The sequence below is a fragment of the Fusarium redolens genome, assembly GCF_020744475.1.
Source record: "Fusarium redolens strain MPI-CAGE-AT-0023 chromosome Unknown BKA55scaffold_20, whole genome shotgun sequence".
In the NCBI taxonomy this organism is placed as follows: domain Eukaryota; kingdom Fungi; phylum Ascomycota; class Sordariomycetes; order Hypocreales; family Nectriaceae; genus Fusarium; species Fusarium redolens.
Genome location: NW_025763683.1, coordinates 314,352 through 333,716, shown reverse-complemented (window position 1 = coordinate 333,716; position 19,365 = coordinate 314,352). Strand labels below are relative to the sequence as shown.

General features: G+C 50.7%; 5 protein-coding genes across 5 annotated transcripts; 4 read left to right on the top strand and 1 right to left on the bottom strand.

Moving 5' to 3' along the window:
* The first annotated feature begins 1,746 nt into the window (after positions 1-1,746).
* On the top strand, positions 1,747-3,671 carry BKA55DRAFT_742894 (Bestrophin, RFP-TM, chloride channel-domain-containing protein). The gene has a single exon (XM_046201526.1). It carries the CDS (start codon positions 1,866-1,868, stop codon positions 3,276-3,278), a length of 1,413 nt encoding a protein of 470 aa, XP_046043626.1. The 5' UTR covers positions 1,747-1,865; the 3' UTR covers positions 3,279-3,671.
* Positions 3,672-11,619: 7,948 nt separating this feature from the next.
* Positions 11,620-12,799, top strand: BKA55DRAFT_581388 (uncharacterized protein). The gene is made up of 2 exons (XM_046194046.1): positions 11,620-11,661; positions 11,717-12,799. The coding sequence occupies exons 1-2, from the start codon at positions 11,650-11,652 to the stop codon at positions 12,587-12,589; spliced, it is 885 nt and encodes a 294-aa protein (XP_046043625.1). The 5' UTR covers positions 11,620-11,649; the 3' UTR covers positions 12,590-12,799.
* Positions 12,800-12,960: 161 nt separating this feature from the next.
* Positions 12,961-14,300, bottom strand: BKA55DRAFT_524680 (sodium bile acid symporter family-domain-containing protein; the record flags this gene model as incomplete). The annotated part of the gene is made up of 4 exons (XM_046188733.1): positions 12,961-13,617; positions 13,682-13,768; positions 13,834-13,976; positions 14,039-14,300. The coding sequence occupies 4 exons, from the start codon at positions 14,298-14,300 to the stop codon at positions 12,961-12,963; spliced, it is 1,149 nt and encodes a 382-aa protein (XP_046043624.1).
* Positions 14,301-14,560: 260 nt separating this feature from the next.
* On the top strand, positions 14,561-15,709 carry BKA55DRAFT_581383 (Rhodanese-like domain-containing protein). The gene is made up of 4 exons (XM_046194045.1): positions 14,561-15,027; positions 15,054-15,191; positions 15,265-15,379; positions 15,479-15,709. The coding sequence occupies exons 2-4, from the start codon at positions 15,054-15,056 to the stop codon at positions 15,658-15,660; spliced, it is 435 nt and encodes a 144-aa protein (XP_046043623.1). The 5' UTR covers positions 14,561-15,027; the 3' UTR covers positions 15,661-15,709.
* Positions 15,710-16,051: 342 nt separating this feature from the next.
* BKA55DRAFT_581379 (flavoprotein-like protein) lies at positions 16,052-17,380 on the top strand. Its single transcript, XM_046194044.1, has 3 exons — positions 16,052-16,465; positions 16,583-16,781; positions 16,836-17,380. Exons 1-3 carry the CDS (start codon positions 16,065-16,067, stop codon positions 17,232-17,234), a joined length of 999 nt encoding a protein of 332 aa, XP_046043622.1. The 5' UTR covers positions 16,052-16,064; the 3' UTR covers positions 17,235-17,380.
* Positions 17,381-19,365: the final 1,985 nt, after the last annotated feature.

The following is a 19,365-nucleotide window of genomic DNA, read 5'->3' as shown; positions in this document are numbered from 1 at the left end:
TTTCGTGTAACCTTATCCTTGCGCGACGCGGTCAGGGGCGTAATGACCGGCAGTGATTGGGCCAGATCACAGCAGTAGGGCTTATCCAAATAGCCAGATATCCAAATAAATCTAGACATCGCGGTTTGATTTGATTTAGATAACATTATGGCCCATTTGATTTGATTTGAATAGATTTGGATTTGATTTATTTGTTTGCAACCCTGATTGTGAAGCCTTTTACCGATTTCATTCCTCAAATTCATTACATATGTCTTATATTACACCTTCACTTCTCTGGTACCATTCCATCATCATGGAGAATGAAGCTGATTGCAGGCGAGCAATTAGTGGTCGCCGACAAACTACCAGTAATAATGACCAGCCCTCTTAATCTGGGGGGTGTGTAGCAATAGAAGATACCGAAATCCAGTTCATTTGTGACAAAGTAGCAATGCAGGCCAACGATTGGAAACGATGGTAACGAAGAGGCGATGATTGGCTGTCATGTGTTCTTTGGCTCTGAGCTGGCGCGTCTATCCCACGCGCTATCTCAGCATCGAGCCGTCGGCCCGCTCTGCGGAGATGGCTCAGATCTGACTAGGCGATCTATATTATTGATTCACCCTCAAAATAGGAAACCTTCTGCTATATTATAGTTGTCGACGCCCGTCATTCAATATTATTAGTAATGGCTTGGGACGGAATAAATGTTGAATGTCTTGGGCATTTAGTAGCACCACGTATGACTTTTGAAGTAGATCCATTTCAGTGAACGAGGAAGCTCCAAGGCCTAGACTTACGGTACATATTAAAAGGAATATTTCAAAAAGTTTCAACGATCGCTTTAGTTCATTCCAGGCGGCTATGTCCATTCATCAAGAACGCGACGGCGCACTGCAGGGATAATTTTCAGTACTGAATATCTTCGAGTTCAGGCAGACTGCTCGAGACCAACCGTGCATTCATTGCATGCAGATAAACTACTTTGTACTTACATCAAGCTACCACTGAAAACTGGCCACGTATTTCTTTGCTTTGAGGCGCCGCTGTACCGCCACAGCCTCAACTTTCAAGGGGTCAGCAATTTCCTGACCCTTGACCATTATCAAGGGATAACACACACGGGCGTGCGACAAGCCAGTCTGCAAGGTGAACTGTACGATGTATCAACAACGCATTACCCCTGTGGTGCGTCGCACGACAGCGCCAGTGTGATCACGCGAGCATCTCAATAGGCCGAGCGCTGGCTTGCGTCTTCATTTCAGCTTTGATGGTTTGCGGGCTAGCTTCACCTGAGACTAGCTCCAAAGATCAACGGCCATCTGAAGTCCCTGAACTAGCGATTAAGCGCTGAGGCTGCATATTTATTCAAGACCAGGCCGATGTCAAAACATCTTGGAGTGACTAAAGCAATAGACATAATACAATACATTTTACAGCACCTCCGTTGTAGATGTAAGTAAAGAAGCAGAGATCACCGTGTCAGAAGCAGAACCCCTGTGGCGTCTGCCAGTCCGCAATGTCAAACAACCCCGCCTCTAGAATTTAGAGTACCGAATTTAATTTAAGAAACACCGGTCTAGGCCACCTTGGCGAATGCTTATGTTAAAGCTTATTTCACTACTTTCAATAGTCTGGACGCTAGTCCGCCACAACGGAAGTCCCGCACCTATCACCGCAAATGCACTGCAAGCCGCGACAATGCTGGGACCCCTTTAGGATTGTCCATTTCCCTCCCTCATGCGCGCCGTTGTACCCTTTGGCTATATTATCTAGCTACGTCACTTCTAGATCTCAATCTTTTCCCCCTCTTGGCTCTACCTCTGTATCCTAAGAGTACGGTCAATCAGTTTCTTCTTGCTAATTCCAACATCTTTATCAAAATGTCGGACGCCGGTGGAAATGACGAATCGCAATCCAAGCCACATCTGGAGGCACAGATGAGAGAACGCATATCACGCCCTGGAAACTCTTCAGACCACCACGATTCTCCGCCTTCCCCACTCATCAATGCCGACCGACGGCCTATGTCTAGCGATGGAGAGGATGACAACAACTATTTTAGTGGCCCTCGCGATCTTCAAAAGCACTCCAAATGGCCCCTGATGCTACAGCTGCACGGCTCCATCATGCCGTCACTCATCCTTCCGCTCTTGCTTGTGGCATGCTGGGCAACTGCCATTACCGTCATCTCCAAAAAGGTCCATGACCTAAGTGTCAATTCTGTTCTGCTCACTATTCTCGGTTTCGTTGTTGGTCTGAGCCTTTCATTCCGATCGTCTACAGCCTATGAACGCTATGCTGAGGGTCGTCGATACTGGGGAACGCTGGCTACTGCTTCCCAGACTCTTGGCCGTGTTATCTGGATTCATGCTGATGATGTCGGTGCTGGCGGCCAAGACCCCCGCGAACTTCTGATTAAGAAGCTTGGGGCCTTGAAACTTATTGCCGGCTACGCTGTTGCTCTCAAACACACCCTCCGCTTCGAACACTGCGCTAGTCAACCTGACATGCAACCCTATATCGCACACCTCAATACGTTCGCTGGCAGGACAACTGCGCCGACGAAGCGGGTCACCAACTTTAGCAAGATTGCCGGCGAGTATCTTGGGCTCTCCTTTGCTCAAAGTGATCCCCGAAAGCATCTCAAGAGAGCCAGTGAGCATCAAGGAAACCTTCCTCTCGAGATCTTGAATCACCTCGCGATAACTCTCGACTGTATTATCGCCAATAAACAGCTACCAGTCTCAATCCACCAGACTATCGCTTACAATCACATCACCACTCTTAACGATGTTGCAGTTGGATGCGATCGTGTCCTTAACACCCCTTTACCTGTCGCATATACTATTGCTATCAGTCAGATTACCTTTGTATATGTTATGCTCTTGCCATTCCAGTTGACTGGCCCTCTTGGCTGGATTGCTATTCCGGCTACGATCACGGCGGCTTATATCATCTTCGGCTTGTTATTTATTGGCCAAGAAATCGAAAATCCTTTTGGCCGCGATGTTAATGATCTGCCTCTTGATGTCTTTTGCGAGCAGATCATAAACGACTTAGACATCACTGCCTCCTTTGACCGGCGCGAGTCTGACCGCTTTTTACTCGGAGCAGCGCCATTACACCCTGTCAGCTGTGCCGTGGGCCATACGTGGATGGATCATAGCGAGGAAAAGCTCAGAGAGTCAATCAGAAACAAGCCTCATGTTCTGTTTAATCGGCGGCGCCAGGGTGTTGCTAGGTCATCTGCTCGAGATAACGAGACTAAGGAAGTGGACAGAGAAGTGGTTTAATGTGGTAGAGTGTGCTAAGGTTGGTGGGAGTTCTTCGAGATAGGCAAAATGAGATATTATGTACAATCTGCTAGATAAATCTTTCTATTCCACGGAGTCTTTGGGAAGTCATTCTAAAATAAATGTCTCACGGGCATTGAATAAACCTTTCATTTTCTAGAGATGGTAGGGAGTCAATAGCATGTGAGAGGCGCCGTCACAGTTGTTATCTGTGGAAGGTCGTTTATCTGGCGTTGCCATCAGGTTGCACGGTCGCAGAAGTCTCCGTGTTGGGTCGTGGGTAAGCTTAGGGGAAAGTTTTCATCTTGGGATTCTACGTGACGCTGTTTCAACTCTGGGAGTATTATGGTAGCTGTAAGAATAGACTTCTGATTGTCGGTGGTGGATTCGAAGACGCCATTAATCTGTGCTAATCCGTTGGTATGTATGTATGTATGTATATTTTTCGTCCGGGGGGCCATCGGCCCCGAAAGTCCCCTACTGGGGCACAGGACGTGCTGAGCTAGAGAAGTCGGAATCTATCTACACGCTATTTACAGAAATGCTATTAGCTATAAAGGATTAGTCATTCGCAACGCGAAATTAGTCTTTACCTCAGCATCCAATTTCTGTAAATACATCAGTAAGACGCACTCTATCTAGCATATCATCGGCACAAATGGCGCATCCTATCGAGCCTATTACCCGTCAGCGGGATGACAAGGCGCGGCTGGCATATCGCAGCCGCTGATGAAGCCTGATTTCAGGAGAGCTGAGATCAGCCTGTGCATGTGGCAGCTTAAGGGCTGCCTCAATAGTGGTCATGGCCAGATGAAGGGCGCTGAACATCATATACTGACCGACTCAAACTAGATACTGAATATAACGTAAAACTTATTAGCATAGTAAGAAACCATACATTAGGAGCTTAAGACTTGCCTTACTTATATTTCTATCAGTTCTTCTAGCTGGTTGTTGATATATTCGTCTTGGAAGTTGATTACCTCGTCGTCGGTCCCAAGCATTGCAGCCAATCAGAATTTAGCGGTCAAGATGTGGCCGTTTTTGGATATGTGGGGCTCTCTTTCAGCCAATCGTGAATTTCGTGGTCAAGATCCATCCATTTTCAGAAGCGAATCGTGCTATTTCATATAGAGCCTAGCGCATCATTCCAAAAAACTAAGCCGAAAGGGAGGGAGACCTGTTAATTATCCTTCAATCTGTGCGAATTTTCTTGTCGGCCGTGCTATTACATGAGTTAGAACATCAGAATACCGATCCGCCCAGGTTAATACTCTACTCCCTCCGTTATAAAAGAGTAGATATCTGTACTGCAGGTATACTGACTGTAGCTAATCTGGCCCGCTATGTAAGAGGTATTCTCGTGGGCTGGGGTGCCAATTAGCACATGCTGCTGTAGCAACCGCAAAAGCAACAAGATAGTCATTGGGTTATCAAAAAATAATCTCCGGCATCAACACAAAGTAACCCTTACCACCTCATACAATATCATACTGAAATTAATATGGAGAGACCACCAAGACGTGGACGACCACGCAAATATGCAACAGCCGAGGACAAAGCGACGGCAGACGCTCAACGCAGGCGGAACAAACGGCAGAAAGCTGCATCTAGAAATAAAGGGATACCCTATAGCAATTTTCATAACTTGCACTATCCTATTCAGCACCTTCCTTTGTCATCACACTTTCTTGGCATACAAGTGTTAAGAAAGTGGCCCTGTCTACACCTAAATCCTTAACAAGTGCACAACAAACGCCTCAATCTGCGCTTTGCGCAGTCGCAAGCCGCGGCGATGGATTCGTCTACGACGATCCCGCCCGCTGCTCCAGACCCCTTTGATTTGGGGATCCACACTCCCGCCAATCTGAACCGAGGAGCCCGTGCAGCCCTCTTGCAGAACAGTCCGGCAACCCTCAACGGCACCATTGGTGTTTCACCTAGACCCGGTCGGATGGCCCAGACACCATCCTCACCACTCATTGCCGTTACCACTGCTGCAGCTACGGAAGGAGCTGTGCGCGCCAGCCCCTCATCGACTTTTGAACAGCAACCAGTCTCTATCATCGAATCAGCCAATGATCTCGCGCGCGAACGCGTAGAGGAGTACAATGCCAAACTTATGGTATTCCAGGCCTTCTGCGCCAAGTTCGAAGAAGCCGCACAACAATTCACCACCGGACCGCATCGACGTTTCGCTCAACAGTTTGCCGACAGCTTCCTCGACTCCTGGAAACGAGAGCTCTCCAGTGCCGGACCTACTATCCCCAAGCCTACCTACAGCAGCGTAGCCGCTGCCTCGCCTCCCACTGACCGTGGCCGTCTAACCCACAGACAACAACAACAACATGGACGCCGCCAAACAGATCCACCTCATCGCCAAGGGCAACCAAGGACCATCGCCCCACCCCGACAAGACCTCCGCGTCTTCATCCGTCTAGAAGCCGGGGCTCCGGCCAGAGCCCACAGTAGCTATGCAATCCGAACCCTGATTCAGGAAAAAGTTGGAGCTGTCTCGGACAAGATTCGACAGGTTTTCCAGGTCAGATCGGGATGGGCCGTCCTGACTGCCGACTCTGAGACACGTGACTTTCTCGTAGAGAAGCAGGCCGAGTGGGCGGCTGAACTGGGAGCTACGACAGTAGAAACGAACAAGGAATGGTTCACCTATGTAGTCTTAGACTTCCCCACAAGACTGACGGACTTTCACGGTAAAGAGGTGGATAGTGACAGCATCGTCAGCGACGAGATAGAAATCCAGACGGGGCTTAAGCCTGTTGATATATGTCCTTCGCGATAATTCTCGGATAGCCCCTTGACCAAGACCCTACTTGTATCTTTTCTGAAGCCCACAAAGAGATTCTGGTCGCTCTTTGGCAGCAGCGCGGCGAGACTGATTGACAAAACCGACCGACCTAGACAATGTGAGACGTGTTGGGGCTACCACTTTGCCCGCAACTGTCATAGACAGCCAGTTTGCCAACGTTGTGGTAAGACTGGCCACATTATAGACAACTGCACTGCACCAGAACAGTGCATCAACTGCTTAGGCCCTCACCAAGCCAACTTTCATAAGTGCCCAGCTCGGCCGAAGAGAGTGCACGGCGTGCTCCGCCGACTTACCAAAGAGCAACGAGGACATGTCCGCACCGTTGGCGCAGAGGTATACCGACAACGACACCTAGCACAACAACCAGAGTCGCATCTGGAAGCCCAACAAAGCGACGACATCGCATCGCACGAACAGCCGAGCATTCGTGGTCCAAGTCCAGCGGCATCAGGAGCACCCTCGTGCATCATGGTGGCCACAAGCCCTCAGGCGGGCTACGAAGCGGAGGAGGAGCCCGAGCATCCCCGACCAGGCTCACCGCGAAAACGGCGCATAGTTCTTATCACTCGTCCTCTTGACCAGGAATAGATACTCGCAGACACGAAAGAACAACAAGAAGCCGCTCAGGATCTTTCAGGCCAACGTCGGCAAGATCCCCCCGGCCCACGACTGCGCCTTGGCGCTGGCCGACTCGGAACGATACGACATCGCCCTTTTACAGGAGCCGTGGACTGCTCACACAGACACTCGCTCCCTGACTAAAACCCATCCCGCATACGACACGTTCACACCTGTCGAGACATGGGACGGCAACGACACTCGACCTAGAGTCATGACATATGTCCGACGAGACCCAAGGCTCCTGGCTGATCAGATCCGGCCGTTTCAGACTCGGGATATTCTATGGCTTACAATCAACGGCATGACGATAGTTAACTTCTATCGTCAAAACGACGAGAGTGATGCCCTGAACATACTGATACGATGGCCTGTTCCGGAACGCTGCCTTATCGCCGGTGACTTTAACGCCAGACATCATACTTGGCAGACGGGACAAGCGACGAACCGTGGCCAAGAGATTGCAGACTGGGCATCAGAAAATGATCTCGACCTACTTAACACTCCAGATATTCCAACAAACCCACACGGCAACACGATCGATCTTGCCTTTACTAATATGCCACTTGCTGAAGCTACCGTCGAAGATCACCTTGCCACTAGCTCTGACCACTTCACACTCAGCCTTACCCTTCCCGATGCGGGACTAGCCCCAATGCAACCAGGCCGGGTTCGGGTGACAACAGATGACGAGCTCAAACGATTCGCTGAGATCGTAGAGCTTGGAGCCGCTGGACTCCCCACGGCTGATTCGACCCCATCCGAGCTTGATGAGCTTGCCTCTGCACTCGTGAATCTCCTAACATCGGCAGCGAAGGCAGCTGGCCGGCCCAAACGGAAGGGTGCACGAACTGCTCCCTGGTGGACCGAAGAATGCGCCGGCGCCGCAGCTGCATTTCGTGCAATCAGAAGACTCTACCCCCTTGGCTTCAACAAGGAAGTCCAAATCGCCAAACGAGACTTCCATCGCGTAGTCCGCCGAGCCAAAAGGCTCTACTGGCGGAATCTCATCGACACCTTCTCCGACAGTAGCTCTGTTTTCAAAGCCGTTCGGTGGCTGAAGTCCCCAGGGCCCTTCCAGCCGCCACCACTGCAGGTTGACGATGTCGTCTACGAATCTCAGATAGACAAGGCTAACGCACTCCGCCGAGCCACGCTGGAACGACGAACTGCAGACGACGACATCCAGGACCCTTGGATGCTCGTCTCTCCTCTTAGACTGGTCCCGTTTCCAATCGAAATCTCCCTAGACGAGGCACAGTATGCAACCCTCCATACAGGCAACACATCTCCTGGATCAGACAACATCACCGTTAATCTCCTTAAATCCGTATGGCATATCATCGGGACGCACGTCCGCCGCTTATTCGAGAGATGCCTCTCTGCAGGCCACCACCCGAAACCATTTAGGGAGGCGGAAGTGGTCATGATCGCCAAACCCGGACGCCGAGATCTCACGTCGCCACGGGCTTGGCGACCTATCTCTCTGCTCTCCTGCCTCGGCAAGGGTCTAGAACGGCTGATCGCACGCCGTCTAGCATGGGCAGCTATTCACTACAGCGTCCTTCACCCACAACAAGCTGGGGCTCTCCCCAAAAGGTCGGCAACAGACCTAGTGACCGCCCTGATCCATGATATCGAAGAGGCGTTTGCCCGCAAGAAGGTAGCCACTCTGGTCACGATGGATATCCAAGGCGCATTCGACACCGTCATGCGAAACAGGCTGGTTCTGCGTCTACGTGAACAAGGATGGCCCGATCATCTGGCTAGATGGGCTGGGTCCTTTATGAGTGGCCGATCGGCCCGTGTCAGATATCAAGATACCCTCACATCCTCCTCTCCTCTTGAGTGCGGCCTCCCTCAGGGGTCGCCTGTATCGCCGATTCTTTTCCTGCTCTATACAGAGCCTATCTACCGATTGGGCAACCCCCAAGGCCGCTTTGGTTATGCCGACGACACAGCCATCCTGTCCATAGGCGACACAGTAGACGAAACTACGGCTATGGCTTCCGGGGCCATAGACGAGATGGTGCGCTGGGGAGCGACAAACGGCGTCTCCTTCGACTCGAAGAAGACTGAAGTCATGCACTTCTCTCGTAGCAAACTCAGGACCGCTCCACCGGTACGTCACGGAGATATCGAGAAACATCCCGAGCCAGCCCTACGCTGGCTGGGCATCTGGCTTGACAGCAGGCTATCGTTCCGAATCCATGTTGAAAAGTGGGCGACGAAAGCCCAAGCTGTGGCCTACCACTTGCGAGGACTTACCAACACGAAACACGGTCCGCAGCCGGCTGCCGTACGAAGTGCCGTCAGGGCATGTGTCGAGCCAGTGCTACTATATGGCGCCGAGGCCTGGTACCCGGGCACAACCAGGCCGCAATGGAGTCAGCCTACCAAAGACTTACCGTCAAGCAACCAGCATCTCATACAGCGAATGACCAAAGCCATGAACCAGTCTATGAGAGCTATACTTCCCGTCTGGAAGACAACACCTATTGCTGCTCTCCACCGAGAAAGTGGGATACCGCCAGTCGCGCAACTCCTTGAAGCACGACGACTCCGATTCTCTACACGGCTCAAATCGCTTGATGAGGCTCACCCTCTGGCGAGTCGAACGCGTCCGCCCAGCCAACCTGCTTACCACGACCTCATCAAACGAAGATATCAAGTACAGACGGAAAGCAGCTTCCGAACACGTCTTCGACGCACAGATGAGCTCCTTGCGCCGTGCGCGCGACCGAAGCTCATCCAGCAACGCTTCAACCAAGAACAAATGCCACCACTGCAGACAGCATCGAAGAAGGAAACGGCCGACACTTTCCTCCATTGGGTGCAGTCACTCGACCCGCTAACCCTAGTCGTATACTCAGATGGCTCTCTGTCCTCTCAGGGAGCTGCCAGCTACGGCTTCACTATTCATCAGGACAGTCTCCCCGTTCTCCACGGATCAGGTCGCCTTGGACCTGCAGAGGTTTTCGATGCCGAAGCTACAGGGGCACTCCAGGGCTTGAAGGCCGCTCTAAACCTACAAGAATCAGTTTCACGAAACATCATAATCTGCCTAGACAATCTTGCGGCTGCTACATGCCTGCGAGGCGCACCTTCCGACTCCTCACAGGACGTCTTTCTCGAGTTTCAGGCACTAGCGGCTTTGCATGGAGCCACACAGGTACGCTGGGTGCCAGGACACACCGACATCCCCGGCAACGAACAGGCCGATAAACTGGCCAAAGCAGCATCATCAGCCCCCGAGCCTAGGCAGGCTCAGCCAACACTAGCATACTTGCGAAGGATCGCAAGACAGAAACCGAAAGAAGCATTCGAGACGTGGTGGTCGACCTCTGCCCCTGAGCAGTATAAGAGGCTCAATCTCAAGGCGACTACAGGCTGCCCGCCGGAGCTCTCGCTCCCGCGCGCAGCCTTGCACCATCTTCTGGCAGCGAGATCCCTTCACGGGGACTTCGCCGCGTATCACGAGAGATTCGACCATGTCGACGCACGCCTAGTCTGCTCATGTGGCCGACGCAAAGCACCGGATCACATCTTCTACTGCAGAAAGATACCGCCGCGTCATCGGATGAGGCTTGCGCCCTCACCGAATGCAGCGGTCAATCTAGCAATAGGAAAAGACTTTACCAAATATATCGACCTATCCAAGGCCAGCGCGTTCTTTGGAAAGATCTGCCCTCGCTACTAGGCGAACACGACTCGAGAAGCACTTGCGTCTCTCTTTCTCTCTCACTCTCTTTTTATTTTCAATACGTTTCTTTTGTTACATTTCCTCTTTCTTATATGCTTGCAGCTAAATGGAAGGCGCTGATACGCCCTCCATCCGACTGCGATTACTCGGAGGCAGCCCCGCGACAACCGCGTTTAGAGGCTCACGATCGCCTAAAAACAGGCTTACCTTGCGGCTGTCATTCATCAACCGCGCTTGGTCATCCCGCTGACGGGTAGCAAGCTTGATAAGATGCGCCATTTGTGCTGTTGATATGCTGGATAGAGCGCAGTTTGTTGACGCGTTCGCAGAAATTGGACTCTGGGGGGAAGACTAATCTCGCGTAGCGGATGACTAATCCCCGTTAGGGCCAAATATCTCTGTAATTAGCGTATAGATAGACTGTAATTCCTCTAGCTCAGCACGTCCTGTGCCCCAATAGGGGACTTTACGGGCCTCACGGCCCCCGGACGAAAAATATACATACATACATACATTTGGCCGTTACAGGTCGCCTGGGATAGAAAAAATGCATTTTCTTCGATTAAATCAACTTATAGGAGTTTTCACTACAGCATGGTATGTTTTTTGGTCCGCGCATCACTACGGTTGGAAGGTGTTGCGTCGAGATCTGCTTTTTTGCTCTCTTTGAACGCACAGGTCAACCCTGACCCCTCCAACCATCATAGATATCTCAGGGACGCGGACCCCGAGCCGCCGGCTGGTTCAGAGACTATCTTGCCAGCCAGGGCGATAAAGAGACGCGAAGCGTCATTCTGCGAGGCGGCATTAAGGGCTGGGCGACAGCTGGCCGCGAGTACACAGAGTGGATCGACGAGTATGACGCCAGCAAGTGGAGCAATTAGGCGGTGACACAGGTGTGAAGATGGTACCTTGGGTTTGGTTTGGAGTCACTTGGCATGGTGAGCTGAAACCTGAGGCTACGGACCTGGCTGGGTCTTTCCAGCCAATCATGATCAGGGCATGACAGATATCCTTGTGTGGGAGTAGGGAGTCAGACATCAACCCCACTTCCGACATGTCCCACGTGCAACTTCCGGCGATGTTCGTGTGGCAGGGTGGAGTTGGACAGATGTTCAACGCCTCCAACACCAAACCTGAGCATTCTCCGTTCTGTCAAACTACGCTCTACATTACGTGAGCCTACTTTCCAAATCTTGAACATCATCTTAGCATTATCCATGCCTAGAAAGGTATACTATGCCGATTTGCGCTGATTAATAACCTCTAACTTGCTCGCGCACATAGAACCGGATCCCGGCCTCTGCGATTCAGAATCGCGATAACCAGCGTTGCTCACGTGCGCGGCGTCGGCAATTTATTGAAGAGCTTCAACAGCAGCTCCAGGATTACGAACGTCGGGGCGTTCAGGCCAGTATTGAGATGCAGCGGGTGGCTCAGGCCGTCGTATGGGAGAATAAAAGTCTCCGTGGCCTACTCCATCTCCGAGGGGTTTCGCAATACGATATTGATGATCACCTCTCGCTGGTGGGGTCTATCGGCACTGAGCCAAATCTAGACCTTCGGAATTCTCTGCAGAGAGGCAGTGATCCACCTTCACCTTGCGGACAACGATATAGTGCGATGGAGCAGCCATCTACCGACATGTTACACACAATCGCGACCTATCCTCAGGACATAGACGATATTCCTTCGCCTCCAAGCACACCCCTCTTGAATCCCCCTTCGTCTATACCAAGCTGCGGACTGGCAACTTCAGCTACTGCTAGGTCTACTCCGTCAGCAGATATGGCAGAGACAGATTGCGTCGCCACCAATAACCGCGACCACGAGAAGGGTGGTTCCTACGATTCATACACCGCTCAACTCCCAGATCGTACGAGCATCTCGTTCATTTGCAATGACAACTTCCCTGATCCGGGTAGCCGTACAGACATACTCCCACCAGTAACGGACTGCTTTTGCCCACCCGACTCGCCCATTTCCATCTCAGGCCACTGGAACAGAGGACTGTCTTGCAAGACGGCAATTGATATTATTGCCGGGCTGCAGAACAATGTAGATTCGGACCAGGTCCGTGGTCTGTTGCACTGTAAAGAATCAGATGACTGTCTTGTTCAAAATTCCAGCGTGTTCCAAATATTGGATAAGATGGCTTAATTAAATCGTTGTTCCTCTGTCAGAAGCAGGTCGAAACTGAAGTTCGAAACACCCTGTGTTTAGATGCGAAGCGATGCAGAGAGGGTGATTCCGTGTCATCTATAAGCAAGCATAGCCCTGATATCGTTCAATCGTTGTACTATAGCTTCATAGAGCCACACATGACATCCCAGATGTGTTCATGGGCTCGGAGTAAAAAGTAATAATCACATAATTCTATTTTGTTTATCTCAAGTTTAAACACAACAAGCCCGGTCCATTTTTGTACAATCCAATCTATTGGATACGAATCCACCGTGTAACCCTACAAGTTTATCTGTGCAAACAGTCCTGCATAAGCCTTGATATAAGCTACCAGGTATTAATGGCCATTATACGTTCCACGCCCATCTTTTCCGTGCCCATCGCATGAGATATACCAGACCGAGTAGAACGGGCACTTCAATAAGTGGTCCAACAGTTGCTGCGAGTGCTTGGTCGCTATCGGGGCCAAAGGTAGCAACTGCAATGGCGATAGCCAATTCGAAGTTATTACTTGAAGCGGTAAAGCTTTGCGTTACAGTGAGGGGATAACTGAAGCCCATACGATGAGCGATAAAAAGGGTAACGAAAAAGATGGAAATAAAGTAAACCACGAGCGGGGCAGCGACGCGGACGACCGAGACGATTTGGTGTACCACCTGACGTCCTTGCGATGCAAAAAGGACAAGAATGGTATATAGTAGACCTATCAGAGACCAAGGGGCCACGAACCGGAGGAAGACGCGTTCGTACCACTCGGGCCCAGCCGCCATGCGCAGTGTAAAGCGGGTGACGATCGCGGCAGCAAGTGGAATTCCAAGGAAAACCGCGACGCTCGTAGCAACCACCTCGTATGAAACATCGTTGATGCCAGTCTCATGACTGATGACTCGAATGAAGAACACGGCGAGAGGTGCGGTAATGACCATTTGGAGAATGGAGTTAATCGCAACAAGTATAGCGCAGTATTCGTTATCGCCGCCGGCCAGGCCATTCCAAATAAGAACCTAAACCTGAATATCAGTTCCTACGTTCTTATATTTTCAAAGAGTGCACAGCCCGTATACATACCATGGCAATACATCTCCCAAGACCAACCAGAATTAGACCAATACGCAATTCGCTCTTGTCAGGGAGAAAGGCCCAAGCGAGACCGAGCTGGTTAAGTGTTAGTTAGAATGAGCCCTGGATGGACATCAAAAGGGGTTAAAAGGCGGGCCTACCATGAGGAAAGGTGCTACCACCCAGTTGATGACGATGCTGAACATGATCTGCTTCCACATCTCGCGGTGCGCTAGAAGCTTGTGCAGTGACTCATATCGGACTTTGCATAGAATTGGGTACATCATAACGAGGAGGCCGATGGCTACAGGTAAATGTTGTTAGCGTTCGAACCACTGAGCACGGACAACCCACGCGCTTACTCACCAATTGGCACTGACACACCAACAAATTTGCCTTTCTGTAACGCCGGTCCCGTTGAGGGTACAAAATTGCCTAGGATAATGCCAACTGCCATGGCCAGGAGGATCCATAGAGCGAGAAATCGATCAAGCCATCCAAGGGCCTTGAATGCGGATACTGACTCTACTTTATCCTTGGTCTGGCTCTCCAAGTCGGGGTTGGGCCTCCCGACGCAAGGCTCCTCCGTAGGGGACAGGGCATGCTCATTTTTTGGTTCTGCTGACATGATCTCGAATCGATTCGATGTTATTAGGTTGTTGGTATCTGTTGCTGGACAAATGGTCATAGGTAGAATTTGATCTGCCTGTTTCGCTCTCAATGAAAGGAGGGCTGGTGATTTAAGAGCCATATGTTAGTCCCTGTCTTACGGCCTCCACCAAGCCCGAGATTGTGGAATTCGGTCGCCACGTCGGAGTCTGCCAATCACAAGTAGGACATGACACACTCCCCCTAGTGTCTTAGCCTCTCGTCGCATGAAATGACTAGGCGGTAAAACCCGGATGGGTAAGGATCCTTTTTCTCCACTACGGTGATTCTTACCCAATCATGTCCGGGGCATGACAGGCACCGCCAACGCAAATCAAATCAATGCCTCCGCATCGGGACAGCTCCCGTATCATGGACGAGTATTCCAATAGCACGAAGGAGCTAGGACGTGAGTGTTACCGACTGGGGGTGGTATCCAATCATAGGCGGGGCATGACAGGCTCTCCAGGTAAGCCAATGCCACTGAACCCCACTCCGTGACCAGATCTCCGACAGGACGAAACGGTAAGTGGTAGCAAGGCAATTCCGCGATGGTCTGGGCGACCCTGCCCAGCCATTGAAAAGCTGACAGTTTCCTACAGACAAAAGTGCGAGCCATAGACATTTGACATACCTATCAAGATTCCAAGACCCGTTCGTTATATTTGAAAAGTTACTCGGCACCTTCCACTACCATAACAATGGCTTCACAACAGCAGGCCAGTACAGCACCATGGCATGCAGCATATCGGCTCCAGAACATCAACCGGGAAGCATGACGCGCGAAGAAGTCCTCAAGTTGATGAAGGAAGTTAGCAGCGTTGCCAAACAGGACTTTGTTCTCATTGATTTACGACGCAATGACCATGAAGTAAGTCTGGCCTTGCTACCCTTCGGTATCTATCACGTACGGTCACAATGCCGCTGACTCGCACAATTCTCAGGGCGGGACGATTCGTGGTTCCATCAACCTCCCTGCCCAAAGCTTATATCCCACAATCCCCAAGCTTTACGGTGTGTTCAAGGCCGCGGGTTTGCGCAACATAATTTGGTATTGCTGTAAGTAGGGGCTGCCTCCTGTCCGTCTTGGAAGGCCATCTTGGCTTGGCTGCCTTCACTTCAAGTTAGTAAAGAGAGGGTTCTGATCGTGTTTCACAGCTTCGTCACGTGGGCGCGGTACGCGAGCTGCTGGTTGGTTCGGTGACTACATCGCCAATCGCGGCGACAGCGAGATGAGAAGCTTGGTTTTGTTGGAAGGAATCAAGGGCTGGGCAACGGCGGGCGGCGAATTTATGGAGTGGATGGACGAATATGAACCCGCCGTCTGGTCTGTTAAATGACCTACTATGAAATGCTATATCGTTAATTCATTTATTTGTTATTCTGTTAGTTACCTTGGAGTAGTGTGCGTGTGCATACCTGTGGTGGCTTCCGTGAGCGCCCAGGCCTCGGTGGTCAAAAAACTTGAGACTGGCTTACACCAAAATCCGCTGATATCCCACCCATTCAAGTCTCAAGTTTTTTGGCCCCCAAGCCAGGGCAGCAATGTGGGTAAGGCGCAAATGTCGCATTGGGGTCCGCTAGATGTGGATAGCTGATAGGGACTAAATGATCCTTGTAGCCACTAACTGCACCGAGCGGGAGCAAACGTGTCGGGGCTTCCGGTTCAAGGGTTTACTATAAAGGAAGGGTAGACACCACGTCGCTTTCTAACCGGAGCCAATGTCTCGCCAGGCATGCAGACATGCTAGCAAAACCAGCTACCCGAGTCTTCTATTCTTTCTCGGCCTCGGTATTTCCAAATTTTCTTTTTAGTCTACTGCGATCACCGTCCCGTTATTTCCACGCCTCCAGCACGATGAATGGCCACGGCGATCTTAACAATTCTTTTGCCTCACGACCACGTGTAGATCTCTTACCGGAACCTGGATATACTTGCCAGTCATTCGCTATTTCCACAGAGAACGATGATCTAGACGTGCGTAAGCGCTACCGGCCGTTTCTGTTGGACGAGACACACGAAGCTGTCGACTGGGTCGCAGAGTTGGAATTGAGTACAACGCTGAAACTGGTCGAGTCCAATATCATCAATCCAGGCCAAGATAGATTACGTATTCTCGTCTTGTATGGCAGTATGAGGAGCCGGTTAGTTCACAATGATTGGTTTTCTTGGAATCTTTTTCTTCCTTTCTCTTGTATTTCTTTTTGCGACTGTGACTTAAAATCCGACGTCTGAACCCTGCATTAAACGTGCTTCAATAGATCATATTCCCGCCTACTTGCCTATGAGTGCTCTAGGATCCTCTTCCGTCTCGGCTGCGATGTTCGCGTCTATGATCCTACCGGCCTTCCGCAGAAAGATGACGTACAACACACACACGACAAGGTACAGGAACTGAGGGAGCTTAGCAGATGGAGTGACGGCCATGTCTGGGTTAGCCCAGAGCAGCATGGGAATTTGGTAAGATGCTGTTTGCCAACGACGCAATACCACAGTACTAATATGGGCTTCTAGACGGGCATCTTCAAGCAGCAAATTGACTGGATACCGCTATCGGCAGGCTCTGTTCGCCCAACACAAGGGCGAACCCTAGCAGTTGCCCAGGTAAGCGGCGGATCGCAATCCTTCAATGCTGTCAACTCTCTACGGGTCTTAGGCCGATGGATGCGAATGTTTACCATTCCCAACCAAAGCTCCGTCCCGAAGGCCTTCACACAATTCACCGCAGAAGGTGAAGGCAGTCGCATGCTGCCCAGCTCCAATCGTGACCGCGTTGTTGACTGCATGGAGGAGCTTGTCAAGTACACTATCATCATGCGGCCGCATTTCGACCTATTCGGTGATCGCTTTAGTGAACGTGAGGAACGGAGAGCCAAGCTAGAGGCTAAGCGGGACCCTGAGAAGACGAACTGAATAGTTACTAGCTCTCAACACAGGCTATATTATGTAAAGACGCGAATGGGCACGACGAATGAGTGGCTTTGACAAGCGAATAGATCACCGAATTGCACCTAGACGGACAATCATGCTTATAGAGCCACCACAATATTAAAAGCCATTAAATCGCAATCAAAATGACTTTCCTCAAGGGTTTCCTTATCTGCTTAACATGTGTGTGTTATGTCCTGCTATACCGGACCACCTTGCCGCGTTCTTTCCTTTTCTGCGCGTCGGCGTCTTTCTGGGTCTGGATGCCTTATCACTTCTCAAAAGACAGGCGATGGAGCACGCAGCATAGTTATTGGTCTAGAATTTTATGTTGTAGATACTACTTAATCTCTTGGTAGGCTGCTCTCTCGGAATAAAGCCGACAGATGATATTGGCCCGCAGTAACGATAAATCGTGGATCGCCTAGCCTTGGGAATCGATCCCTTGGATCTTCGTGGTCCATTCGCTATGTCTATGCTGCACATTCTTTTGCCTTTCACTCTTCCTGAACTTGTTATAGCTACAGAGGATAAGGCAATGCCCATCATGAAGCTAATCCAATTAAAATTATAGACATCTGGCTCGGCGATGCCGCACTTAGTTAACGAGTGTATCCTAGATGAGTATAAACCAGCCGTGAATAGTATCCAGACCCTTACTTTTAGCCCTCTAACTGTCGTAACTGCGATTAAAAAAAAAGCCGCGTAAGCTTTGGGTGTCCCCTGATAAAATCTCTGGCATATCGCTTGCTGACTGGAGGCGCGCCGCAACTAGCCAGTAACCGGTTAGTTGTATGTTTGAAGTCACGAGGCCGGCAAGAAGATGAACGCAAATCTTAGCCGAGGATATATTAAATAATTAAGCATCCTCCTAGGTCGCTGAGTTTCCTTAGACCAGAAATAGTATCCCGCCGTGAAGTTACGCGGTAGCATCAGCGCATCAAGTACTGAAGGGGACCTCATACACTGCAACGGCGCGTCGCATCCTTCGTGTTTTTTTTTTTTTTTTTTTTTTTTTTTTTTCAAGATCCCCGAAGACAGAGTCAATGGGGGCATCTTCATTTGGTGAACAATGTTGTGTGGCTGAAAAATTCCAATTGCAAGCTTGGAGGCATGATTCCATGAGGCTGGTGATCCACTTGCTTACCTATCATGCACGTCGCCTCCTTTTTCGTTGACAAGTTAACCAAAACTTACACGAAAATGCCCGCATCTCAGACGACATTGTAACATGGACCCGAGGTATGCCGATGAGCCCGGTCCGTTCTACCTTCTACCAGAAACGTTAAATTGACAACTCCTCTGCCGTGACCCACCATGATCACCCTATCGTCTCCATCCCGAGGGCACCATCCCAGACGGCTCATTCAGGTTCGTAGTTGATTGTGTCTATTTCTCTGATGCCTCATCGAAAACTTGCCATCTCAAGCCTAGCTTCACCATGCCTCTGGAACGGCATAAGCATCCAACGATCTTTTCTTATGTGGAACGCCACCTTAATGTAGTCAGCATGGATTACAATTATGAGGCACCGTCGCCAGCGAGGCACCAGCAGTGTGGGGGAGGCAGCGACAAGAGCGGGAGGACAGGTACTATATACGCTTCGGTGGCAAGCTGATCGTTGGATGTGTTCGGGCAGAGTTGGCTTCCGAGACCGTTTGGCGAGGTGACAGAGCCAACATCTTCACCAGTCTCTAATGGATGTGCACGTCGTCCCGCGAGAGGTTTGGTGATTCGATTCGGAGTCAACGTCAATGTCCATATGAGACTCCTGTGACAAGACTTCAACCCCCTCTACTGGAGCCGAAAATAGACCTGACCCCAGAACCCATGGAGGGGCCAGCGTCGGATCCAGTCGCGCTGTTTTTGATGTTCGTGCTACCTATTTTGGGGCTGTTAGGTGGCCCTCCCCTGGGCCCCCACAAGTAGAGCCATAGACTCGCGAGCCCCGCACTAATTTCAGTCTGATGCTGATAGTTGGGTCACGGTGTCAGGACAAGGGGTGGACTCCCTGTCCCGAGACAATGACGCTTCAAACAGTGGGCCTATCAACATAAGTCTGGCAGTTTGAGGCCCTGTCACTTTGTGTACTTTTCTGGTTCGCTCGCTCTACAGC